We start from the raw sequence: 11,915 nt of genomic DNA, 5'->3' as shown, positions 1-11,915 counted from the left end.
AAAAGACAGATGCCACAACGCGCATGCGCGAAGAAACCTAACTTATCTACCACTGAACCACCGATGCTAGAAAAAGAACATGGCTCATATACATAGATCACATATATGTGCGCAGAACATTCTGCCAGCTTCTGCGCAGCACATGTACATACGTGGTTCTCTGATTGTGGCGTGTGAGCCGAGTTCTTTTTTTGATATCAACTAAACTATACTGAATTAGAGTCGTGATAAAGGTCTTTGCGCAAAAATTTTAGTTGTAACCGTAAGATCATAGAAAAACTGACAAATCATAGTCGAGTATTCTCCTTGCGATAAAAGAATAAGAAATCAACTGTGTGATTGGTCAGTTTTCTTACGATCTTAAGCTGTAATCACACTACGGGTTGCGGGCTCGGTTGCGGTTGAAATTGACCAATCAGAACAAAGCAATTTGTCGACCGGCTACTCTGATTGGTCAATTCCAATCGCAACCGAGCCCGCACCAATCACAGTCGAGTATTCTCTTCATACTTGACTGTGATTGGTCAATCTCTTAATGTTTAAGGCTTAAATTACCTATTGTAGACCCGGCCTTACGTGCAAAGGCCTTATGACGTAAAGTTGCGCACGTGCAGATGTGCGGAAGAGATTTGTTTTTCTTAGGTCTTTTGGATCATTTCGAAAACATTGAGAGTATATAAAATTACGAGGTAACTGGAAACAATTTTCAATAAATGTCCATGGCAGTGGAATTATAGAAAATGGCTACGTTCGAGATTTTGAGAAAAGATTATAGTGTAAGTGAGAATATTTTTGCGTAAATAATAACAAGCGTAAAGGTTGTTTGACACATGTTTAGAGTTATAGAATTGCATTTACAAGGTATCTTGTTCCTTTTGTTTTAGGATTATTTGCAGCAATATTTTAAGCTGTCGGATGTCTCATTGTTTCAAAAGAAATGCGTTGAACGCTGTGCGAACGATGGCGACAGAAAAGCAGCGATCGATCAGGCGCTGCGTGACACTCTATTGGTGATTTTGACAGAAAATGCATCGGACAATGTTCATTCTTTGGAAATGTATATCACCTTCTGCATAGAGCTGTGCAGAAAAGATCTAGCGACAGCTAGTATGCCAGTCATGCTGTTGGGTGACATCTTCGATTCGATGACCCTGGATAAATGCGAACAATTGTTCACCTTTGTCGAAAATAACGTTACCATATGGAAGGAGGACTTGTTCTTCACTGCTTGCAAGAACAATTTGTTAAGAATGTGCAATGACTTATTGAGGAGACTGTCACGTTCGCAACAAACTGTTTTTTGTGGAAGAATTTTGTTGTTTCTTGCTAAGTTTTTTCCCTTTTCGGAAAGATCAGGTTTGAATATCGTCAGTGAATTTAATCTAGAAAATCATACGGAATTTGGTTCTGAAAAAGTGGAAGGAGATGATCTGGAGCAAATAACTAAAGACGACGACAAGTCAGAAAATAAAATACCAATTGATTATAATTTGTACAGAAAATTTTGGGCTCTGCAAGATTTCTTCAGAAATCCAAATCAGTGTTATGTTAAAATGCATTGGAAGGTGTTTTCAGCTGTTAGTTCATATCTTTTCTTCAAGTAGTAATATATATATTTTTATTACAAAAGATTTACTAAAAATATACTTTTAGCATGCATCTAATGTCCTGTCGGCATTTGCATCTTTTAAATTAGAAGATCAGCGTACTTATCCTACAACATGTATAAATATGGACTCTTCAATGGAAGGCTCTTACAAGGAAACTCATTACTTCGCAAAATACTTGACTAATCAGAAATTACTAGAATTGCAGCTGTCTGATTCTAATTTCAGACGATACGTATTACTGCAATTTCTCATTGTTTTCCAGTATCTGAATAGCACTGTAAAATTCAAGGCGTAAGTATCTCGTGCACTAATGCACTGAATATTTTGTAATGAATTCATAAGCTTCCTTATTTTGTTGAATTAACAAATTTGCTTGATACAATGACACTAGTACGATATTTCCGAATAGTCATAAAACAATGTTTGTTTTTCAAAGCTTCCTTGCCAGTGGCTATGAGACAAGGTCTGCTTTTCTTAAATTAAATGTTCCATGACATGTATGTTATCAAAGCACTATGACGTTTATCATTTTTAAGTGAGACACATGAGCTCAAACCAGATCAGGTGGAATGGGTGAAGACTACCACAGAACAAGTCTATGCTCTATTGACGGAAACACCGCCCGATGGACCTGCGTTTGCGGAGACCGTGAAAAACATCTTAAAACGTGAAGAACATTGGAACGCATGGAAAAATGAAGGTTGCCCGCCATTTAAGAGACCAGCGTCGGACGTCATCGACGGTGACGAAGAACCGCGGAAACCCAAGAGACCAAAACGGAGAATCGGTGATGTAATTAGAGATGCGCAAGCAGTTGGCAAATATCACATGGGAAAGTAAATAGCTTTTTTAATAAATCGAAGAATTTTAATATTTCCGCGCGAATTGAAGTAATTAAATTTATGTTATTTCTCGATAGCCTAGAACTTACTAAATTATGGAATCTATGTCCTAACAATCTCGAAGCATGCAAATCGAAGGATAGAGATTTCCTCCCATCTTTAGAAACATATTTTGAAGATGCTATTATGGAACTAGATCCTGCTGCAATGGTTGATGACAAGTACAAGTAAATACTATCATTTATTATATATATATCTGCTTTCATTCAATCGTTAACATTTTTATATTTATACAGGAAAGTGAATGATGGTAATTTTGGTTGGAGAGCATTAAGACTGTTAGCAAGACGAAGCCCTCACTTCTTCGTTCATGGAAATTATCCTATAAATAAATTACCTGAATATCTTGAGACAATGATTAAAAAAATCGCCAAAGATCGCCCAGTAAGCATCCAATATTCATTATTCTACCTTATCTTTATGTAAATATGTTTAATTTAGATTTTTTGTGACTGTTCCATAGCAAACACAATCTGACACGAAATTGGAAACCGAAGAAACACCACCATCAGAATCTAACGATCAGGAATTTAACGAAGATGTCCTGAAGCAGGATAGTGAACAAGATTCTGAGAGTACCGATATAAAAGCCAGAAAATTGAATAAAGTTACACCAGAGATGGTAGGAAAATTATCGGAAAATCTGAAAAATGATTGGAAGAAGCTAGCGACGAAATTTGGTTATACAAACGATGAGGTATCAATTTTTTTAATAATACTATAATATGATTTAATGGATTAATGATGGAATTTTTTCATATGCGCGATATCTATTTTAGATTGCTTTTTTCGAAAGCAAAAGTACGCCGTATGAACAATGCAAGACCATGCTCGAAATATGGGCAGAAGAGGATGAGGATGCGTCGGTCGAGAATTTAGCTTACATTTTAGAAGGCTTAAAATATACAGAAGCTTTAACAGTGCTCAAATCTTAAGTATCTTTTTAATTTATTTAACGATAAAAATATAATTGTAACAATCGTAAACTATATACAATTCATGAGAATTGTTTGGTAATTTTTTTTATTTGTAAAATAAAATTGTCGAATCATGCACATACATCAAACATATTTTAATTTAGATAGATAAAATAAAATCTCAATTATTATACTTAAATTTATATGTTATAATTACAACGAAATTACAAAAAATTTATATTATAATATCAATTTGATACCACAAAATAAAATGGTATACTACAACAGATTACAAGGTCACAATTTTTTGTTACCTTTGGAATAAAGAGAAAAAAAATCATAAATTTATGAGATTAGGAAGAAACGCGCTAAGTTTTCTCTAAGATAATTGGAAGAATAATTCTTCTCTAGTTTTAGTACTAAATTGAGCACAAAATAACATTATTTATGTTCAATTTCACTACAATTATATTATAATACTATATTATGTATAATATACTACAATATGATATAAATTTACAGACACACACAATTGCATTATAATCTTAATATAATTCTACTATAAATGGAATACAATTATGACTTTCTACTCTAATAATATATAATTCCACATTAATATAATTCTATAATTGCACGTTACTTTATAATACATTTTTAAGACAAGCAAAGAAAGGAGAGAAAGATACAACTCGGGAAGAAACTCCTTTTCCTTTTTTATTTAGAAAGACAATAATAAAGTGTACAAATAATACAAAATTTGGAAACGAAACATTTTCAATGCAAACTATATCGAAGGACAATCGATTGCTGCACACACGAGGCATGGGCATGGATTGTGTACATGCCTTAATATACGAAATTCAGGCGCGCGCGCGGGAAAATGCATATATGCTTCGATATGTGCAAATTTTCGTGTAGCAAGACATTAATAATCTCGTGTGTGTACTTTCTCGGATGCTACGAATTACTACTGACATTTAAAAAATTTTACATATGTAAATATGTACGTAGGAAATATATACGCTAATAAGCATGTGACAACCTAAGTATACGTATGACAGTTTCACGATCTCTACGTAATTGTAATAAATTAGATTAACGTTAACAGTATACTTCCTTCGAGTTTATAGACACTGACTTAGATTCGATTTATGCTCGGTGTAAAAGCTGGAAATGTTTGAATCCTGCAAATAGCACGAACAATGAGAAAAAAATTATGTACGCGAATAAAAGATACAATAAATTATTTTTTTTTTTATATAACAATATCGTGAAGTTTCGCTAAACTTTATTTCTTCATGTGCTTTTTAGAGCTGGTGTGGGATGAGATATCGTATGAAATATAAAAGTTGAAGTTACATCAATGATGCAGGACGATTTATCTCAGGATATTTGGTAAGTCGTGTATGACTGTTGACTTAAAAAAAAGGAATCGTAACAAAATTATGATTTTTCATTCCTATATTTGTTTGAAAATCTTTGTGACGGTTCTTCTTCCAGAACTTATAAATAATAAGTCGATCATGGAAACGATCGATGTGTGGTTTGACAAGTAAATCATTCTATTTATTTTTACTAACGCTTTTGTTAATTTAATACACGGAGCATAAATCTTCAATAGCGACTCATCGTCGTCTGAAACTTCTTAAATCGATGTGTCTCTTACATCTAACATACACACTCAATATGTATCAGCTAAAATGTAAATGCAACTTGATCGCGCGGGTACGAACTTCGTTTAGGTTTATTTAGAGCAGTGTTAGGTAATTATTTATTGTTTATAAACGGTACAGTCTGCATTCGTAGCGCACGTGTCAATCGCAATTATTTCATCATCAATCATTTGATGGCACATATAATTATGTCAGTTATTTTGTGTTAGAGTATCAGAAACGAGAGATTTACATGAACAATTTGGGATTCTGAATTCTAACGCCTCCCTCCCTTCCCTGTATTAAATTCAAAAAAATCGAAATTAAATTGTTTTGATTTAGCATGAAAGAATGAAAGAAATTATATCAGAGCAATTTAATTTATATTTTGTTCATTTCTCTCACATAAAAACAAAAAAAAACGCGACTAAATTCTCAATTATAAATTCTAAATTACACATCATATTATATTCATATTTATAGTCTTTTCAAAAATATTATAATTTAAAAAATATATTTTATTTTGAGAAAAATATGTGCGAAGATTTTTTAAGCTGCACATAAGTTATGTAATAAATAAAGAAGAAAAGACGAAATAAAAAATTAAAAATGAATTAGCAAATTAAAAAATTAGCAAATTAATTTTCTTTCCTGAAAATTTTTGATTTTTAAAGTTAACACTCTTTCGAATTCAAATCCTCGATCTTTGATAAGTGTTTACAATGATACGGACTATCGAATCCTAAAAATTATTCGTCTGAATTTTCTGACTTTTGAATAATTAAAAATTGGTTGGATATGGAATTGGTTGGATTGGATATTGTGTCAAATCCCCTGACATGTGTGTGTGTAGCGTAATAAGAAGTAGAACTAGAGACAGTCGTTTTCTTTAACGCTTAACGCGGGCCTGAGGCGAATCGTGCACGCATATGTCCGAGTCATGTCATGTCATGTTGACATGACGATCTATAAATATTTTTGGATATTTATATCGTGATGAAGGGATACGCTTAACGAACGTTGAACTGCGACGGCTTTACAAAGAGATGTCCGAACGATCGACTCTCGGTAACGACTGATAGAAGATTGAGCACCCGATAGAAATACTCGATAACGACGAAACACTGACGAATGAGTATCTAGACGATCAGTCTTCTTTTTATTTTTAAGAAAGATTGAGAGAAGAAAGAACTGAGAACGTGGCTGAAGCGAATGATTAGTGTGCTCGCGATGGAAGTATAAGTATAATTATACCTTTGGAATCTCGAAGATAGAATCTTGGGAACAAGATGAGGCGCGTTGCTGCTCGTACGTTATTATTTCGCGATATGTATATCGATATGACGGCAAGTGTGACAAGAGGGTGAGATAATCAAGAGAAAGAGAGTGTGTGTGTGTGTGTGTGTGTGTGTGTGTGTGTGTGTTCAGTATTGCATGAGTTCCTCCAAGTATTCCACATAATCGTTTTCCGTCATCTCGACATCGTCGTCCTCCGGCTGGCTGTCGACACTTCGCCGTCTCCTGCCCATCTCGCTCGTCACCTCGATGCAGAGAAGCGCGAATTTATTGTCGCACGAATATCGCACTTGTTCCAGCAGCCGACCGCCAGTCAACGGCGAGCCCAATCCGTAGCGATCCGAGCTGCTCGAGTGCCAGGCGTCGCAATAAGTGTCCATCGCGCGATCCCCAAGTTTGTGAGAGCCATGCCACGCGATTTTCTCGGGCCTAAAACACGAGGGACGAAGTCGAATTCAATCTTAATAAACATCTTTAATAAATGTCATTATCCGTGACCCCGTAATTAGTGCATTTGTCATTTCAAATTTTATAATTTTCGTGTAATATACAAATTAATTAATTATAAAATAAATCAAATTAATAATAATAAAATAAATTAAATTAATAAAATTAATTAATTTAAAAAATAGCTATAGGTCTTTTATATATTTACCATGCAAAGTCCGTAAGAATGTTCTTCCCGTTGAAACTGTAGATTCTGGGATTCTGAGAAAAGTATGCCCCGTTTCCATTGAACATCTCTTTCCAAGAGTTGAATAGGACGTCGCCCTAAACGATTTCGATTTTTTAATAGATTTAATAATTATTTTAATTTATTTTAAAATGTTTGATTTAAGAGAGAAAGTGTCGAACATGATAATAAATAAATATAATTACCTTTATGTTAACTATAGGAAGATCTCGATCTCCTAATCTGACGATACTATCGACGTTCTGAACTCGAGAACTAAGAAAAGCGCGGAATGTACCTCTCAAGCCTGCCCGCTTTGCTTGTCGATAGCAAGCGTAGTCTGCTCCTCGTATACCATGCATATCTCCGGTAAATGGCTCGTTCAATGCAGCCATTCTCAACTGAAAATTATATAATTCATATGAAATAAATATTTTCAATCACAATCTCATCGGATGCACACTGATTAAATTTTACAAACATTTCAATTTAAAAAAATATTAGATCCATTATATATTATAGATTTTTTAAATTATTTGATATTAAAAAAATGCGAAGTATTATATTTTTTGAATGAAAACGGACGAAAAAATTTCAATTAAATATGGTACAATCTCACCATTCGCGGATACCACTGCGTAGCATGGAAAAAATTGTGAATTATTTTCGAAATTAATAAGATTAATTTTTAACGTATTTTTATTATAAATGTATTTTTTACGCGAGATGAATTCAAGTTTTCAGCTTACCCCTGTTCCATCGGCTTTCACGGGTATCTGGTTAATCAAGTTCGATGCTTCGAAGGGAGGATTCGCTGGTGGTGGTGCCGTGGTTGGCGGTGCTGGCGTTGTAATGGGTAAAAGTGATCCAAGCTGAAATTCAATTTTATAAAAAATTTATAGCGCCAAATATTTATTATATTTACAATAATAATGAATTTTGGTACTGACTGCTATGTATTGCCATCCGTTGTTAACCCTAACTAACAATGCTTGTTCGTCTATGATGTAAGCCAGAGTTCCAACTGGACTAACACTAGACATCTGTAATGTATAAATAAAGAAAATATTAAAAATAGATATTTTCAACGTGCGTGAAAAGATTCGCAAAGCTTTACTTTTGTCATGGCTTCTGTATTTTGGAATGTAACAGCTCCTGGCACAATTTTCGTTGTACTTTCTAAAGGCCCCCTTGTAGCGGCAGTGACAACTCCTTGAAGAAAATATTATTGAGAATTAATTAAAAATTGATCTTACAAGGCATTCGAAAGAACGATGGTGTCGCTAATTATTATCATAATTATTTTCATATCACATTACATTAACATACCTAACTGCTCTTTTAATTCTTTCAATTGCTTGAGTTCACGTAGAGCTTTCAATTCATCCAGACTACTTCTAGGTCCTTGTGATATGCGAGTGTGAAATTTAATTTGTATTTGTAAATATTTGGTGGGAATAAAGTATGTGCAGGACGAAATAGTATTAAAAATTAAAGAACAGATATCTGTCATTAACAAAATTGTTAGTATGCAATATAAACATATAATACTCGTATGGATGTCTTAATTAAAATTAGTTGTAATTATTTTTAAACAGTGATATCGAAATGGATTATAATCTGTTATCGAATCATAATAATTTGTATCGAACTTCTTAATATTTTTACCTTGTCTAGAGCCGTAATAATCCCTTTCACCGAAAACGTGGCTTCTACCGATTCCGGGTTCGCCTTTCTGTCCAATTAAGGATAATCCAGGCGGACCAGGAGGTCCGGGAGGACCTGGAGGTCCTGGAACCGGGATGTATTTTCCTTGGGACGGCGGTCCAGGAGGTCCAGGTGGTCCTGGAGGTCCTCTTTGGCCCTCTCTTCCTGGTTGACCAGGAATTCCGGGGAAACCATCGTCTCCTTTTTCGCCTTTGATCTAAAAAGGAGATATTTAAATACATATATTTAATCATATTTAATTATTTATAGATTTATAGTATTTTACGGTAAACCGTTGATAGTTTTGCGAAGACATATCGGTATATTTTCGAAGCTATTATTATCGATTCTCTTACGCTTCTTACCGCTTTGACAGACAAGTAGATAGGTTTGTAGAGAATCGGCAAGTAGTAAAGTATTGCCAGGAACAGAAACGGTTGATTTATCGAAAACACTGAAAAATGAGATGCAACGATCGCTTAGGCGCATCACGTCGGCTTTCCGTCGACGTTCCTTCGTTGCGTTCTTTTTCACGAATGTTTAGCCGAGACGGTTTATATGCTGGAGAGTCGCGAGAGGCATCCTCGATCGTGGGAAGACGATATCGGAATTTTCTGTTGCCCGACCGTGTGATCGCTCTTTCTCAAAGAATAATATATCTTTGTCGTTATCAATGTTGCATTATGCCCTTAGAAAAATGATGGATATCTTGAGCGTTTTTATCGTTATCTATTTATATTTTGTAATTTTATGGAATTTCTATTAAGATTCCATCCAGAAAGATTTATTTTTATTACATTTACTAGATCTTTGCGATTTCTTAATGACGGTATTATTAGAAATTCTGTGTAAGAATAGAATACTTTAGATATAACGAAAACTATTTTAAGAATTCCTTGACGGATTTTGTCATTTTTCTTCTTAATTTCCAACATAAAATTATATCTTCAGATCAAATTCTCATTCTCTTCAAATAAAATTGACCTAAATAAAATCAAGATTAATTGTAAAACAAAGTTCCGTTCTCTATTTTTATTTGATTTATTGAGACTAGAAGCTTTTATTTAAGGTTTTATTTCTTTCTTGAAAATTCTATTTCGAGAGAGGATTGATTTCATAAAAATCTATTCTAAAATTATTATTTTGTTAAACGTTCCGTAAAAGTTGTAAAATTTTGTGATATATAATTTTTTTTTCTATTTAGTGTGCAATTGTTGAGTCACTTTACATGCTTTGTAATACCGAAAGAATTGTAACATTTAAAGGGATTATTATATTTTCAGATATGTCTGGTTGAATACGTTGCCAACAAACCCAAGCTCGCGAGCAAAGCGAGACGCCGTATCGCGCATATCAGTATGCGTTATTTGTCAGTTGTCGGTTGTGACAGCTCGCGAAACTCTGCTCGCGTCGCGGCGGAGAAAATTTCAGTTTGGCGCAACGAATAAATCCAGCGATGAAGACGCGAAAAAAAAAAATACGCACGCACGCCAGATGCAGCCCTACATTAATTTCCATCATTCGCATTCCGTCGCCTGTTGTTCAAAGACTTCCGCCTCGTTTCATTTACAAAAGAGAGAGATATATATATCCTGTTGCTTTAATTTGTCAGACCACAATCACGCGAGAGGAAGAGAAAAACGAAAAAATTATTATCTTAATTTCCGCTGCATTTTTTTTCTTTTTTCGAATAAAAGAGAAGAGTTTCTTGTTCTCGCTGCTCGGAGAAACGACTGACGGGTCACTTAGTGTGAGATTCCCAAGCGATTCGCGGTTTGACTTTTCGCTCTTGATTTTCACTTCTTAGCGGCCACTTAGATTTATATGTAAAGTTCGCGCGCGCGAGAAATTTACACGGCCCCGATACCACGTCGGGAAACTGCAAGTTATACTTACACCGACGGAAACACCGTAAGGGCTCGGTGCGCCAGGCTCCCCCTTTTCTCCCTTGGGTCCCATTGGTCCGATACTTCCTGGAATTCCAGGTGTCCCAGGACGACCCTGCGGAAGACAGTGATAGATGAATCGCTCGTTTAGATTTTAATTAGTGCGAAAATCGCTTTTATCGTATTCGATACAATCGGACGATCTATTTTGATGTGCATGTTTAATAAATGTTTATTTATTTAATTATTAAATTTACTCATGTAAGAATATATATAAGAAATTATTTATATTTATATTTATTTATATAAATTATTTCTTATTTTTTTTAGAATATTTATTCTTATCTTTTAGAATATTTATTTTTAGAATAATTATTTATATTTTATTTATTTATATAAATTATTTATATTTATTCCGAGAATTATGAAAAAGATTGTATGACATTTCTAATACACATACACATCATTTAATATAGTTGTGCGATTATAAGGCTCACCTTCATCGTATTCTTGGGTTGGCATTGTAAAAGAAATAAAAAGTATTGTTTAGAAATAAAATATTTTAAGATAATATAGCATGATAAACACAAATATTTTCTTGATATACATTTCTCGATTACATTGCTATATGGAGTAATATGGAATACTAATATTATTATAACAATGGCTATGTATTATACAAATAATATTAATTACTATCAAAAATCATATATCAATATTGCCATATAATTATCGTCGCATAATTAGTATTACTAATAATATAAAGTGAGATGATGTAAATTGCGATATATACGTACCATCCATCCTGGTAGACCGATCTCTCCCATAGTTCCTGGTTTTCCGGGAGGACCCACAGGACCGGGCGATCCAGGTCGTCCTCTCCTGCCCCGTTTTCCTTCGGCGCCTTTCTCGCCTTTGATAGTGATATAGTCGCCGGAATTGGCAACAGTAGTGGCTCCAGGAGGACCTCTTTCTCCTCTCTCGCCCTTAGAGCCAGGTATGCCAGGTAATCCTGATATCCCGTCCTTGCCAGGTTCGCCTTTATCTCCTTGAGGTCCTTGAATACCATTTATTCCAGGAATACCAGCTGGGCCGGCATCGCCCTTATCGCCTTTCTCGCCCTTCGTGCCCTTATCGCCCTTATAACCGCGCGCTCCAGTCTCTCCTTTGTCGCCCTTTGTGCCGAATCCTTAATTATAAATAACATTTTCAACGTTATATATTGTCACCTTTTATCTCGACATAATAGATATTGAACTTTTTCATCGTAAA

General features: G+C 34.5%; 2 protein-coding genes across 7 annotated transcripts in view; one reads left to right on the top strand and one right to left on the bottom strand.

Annotated features, from left to right (window-relative positions):
* The first annotated feature begins 583 nt into the window (after nucleotides 1–583).
* On the top strand, nucleotides 584–3,718 carry Hpr1 (THO complex 1-like protein Hpr1). The gene is made up of 8 exons (XM_083092200.1): nucleotides 584–776; nucleotides 885–1,577; nucleotides 1,654–1,901; nucleotides 2,147–2,446; nucleotides 2,530–2,679; nucleotides 2,749–2,896; nucleotides 2,976–3,209; nucleotides 3,292–3,718. The coding sequence occupies exons 1-8, from the start codon at nucleotides 741–743 to the stop codon at nucleotides 3,445–3,447; spliced, it is 1,965 nt and encodes a 654-aa protein (XP_082948326.1). The 5' UTR covers nucleotides 584–740; the 3' UTR covers nucleotides 3,448–3,718.
* Nucleotides 3,719–4,129: 411 nt separating this feature from the next.
* Mp (collagen XV/XVIII-type protein multiplexin) overlaps nucleotides 4,130–11,915 on the bottom strand; it is a 288,473-nt gene continuing 280,687 nt past the window's right edge. For 4 of the 6 annotated variants that reach the window (XM_083092194.1, XM_083092196.1, XM_083092198.1 and 1 more), the window contains 11 exons: nucleotides 11,441–11,832; nucleotides 10,654–10,758; nucleotides 8,719–8,974; nucleotides 8,380–8,454; nucleotides 8,168–8,262; nucleotides 8,001–8,093; nucleotides 7,800–7,922; nucleotides 7,670–7,684; nucleotides 7,257–7,451; nucleotides 7,033–7,148; nucleotides 4,130–6,806 (listed from right to left, as the gene is read on the bottom strand). In XM_083092194.1, the coding sequence (XP_082948320.1) occupies nucleotides 6,506–6,806; nucleotides 7,033–7,148; nucleotides 7,257–7,451; nucleotides 7,670–7,684; nucleotides 7,800–7,922; nucleotides 8,001–8,093; nucleotides 8,168–8,262; nucleotides 8,380–8,454; nucleotides 8,719–8,974; nucleotides 10,654–10,758; nucleotides 11,441–11,832 (1,766 nt within the window). In that variant the 3' untranslated portion in view covers nucleotides 4,130–6,505. The remainder of the gene's footprint in view (nucleotides 6,807–7,032; nucleotides 7,149–7,256; nucleotides 7,452–7,669; nucleotides 7,685–7,799; nucleotides 7,923–8,000; nucleotides 8,094–8,167; nucleotides 8,263–8,379; nucleotides 8,455–8,718; nucleotides 8,975–10,653; nucleotides 10,759–11,440; nucleotides 11,833–11,915) is intronic. The other 2 variants (XM_083092195.1, XM_083092197.1) reach the window with 2 other exon arrangements.

The sequence above is a fragment of the Camponotus vicinus genome, unplaced genomic scaffold, assembly GCF_025532165.1.
Source record: "Camponotus vicinus isolate PSW18456_S1 unplaced genomic scaffold, iyCamVici1.0 SCAF_2, whole genome shotgun sequence".
Classification (NCBI taxonomy): Eukaryota; Metazoa; Arthropoda; class Insecta; order Hymenoptera; family Formicidae; genus Camponotus; species Camponotus vicinus.
This window is presented reverse-complemented; position numbering and strand designations above follow the sequence as displayed.

Excerpts from the sequence above, each read along its gene's own strand:
- Hpr1 (XM_083092200.1), top strand. The coding sequence starts at position 741 with ATGGCTACGTTCGAGATTTTGAGAAAAGATTATAGT. Across the intron at positions 1,902-2,146 it reads AGCACTGTAAAATTCAAGGC|TGAGACACATGAGCTCAAAC; the intron begins GTAAGTATCTCG and ends ATCATTTTTAAG. Across the intron at positions 2,680-2,748 it reads ATGGTTGATGACAAGTACAA|GAAAGTGAATGATGGTAATT; the intron begins GTAAATACTATC and ends ATATTTATACAG.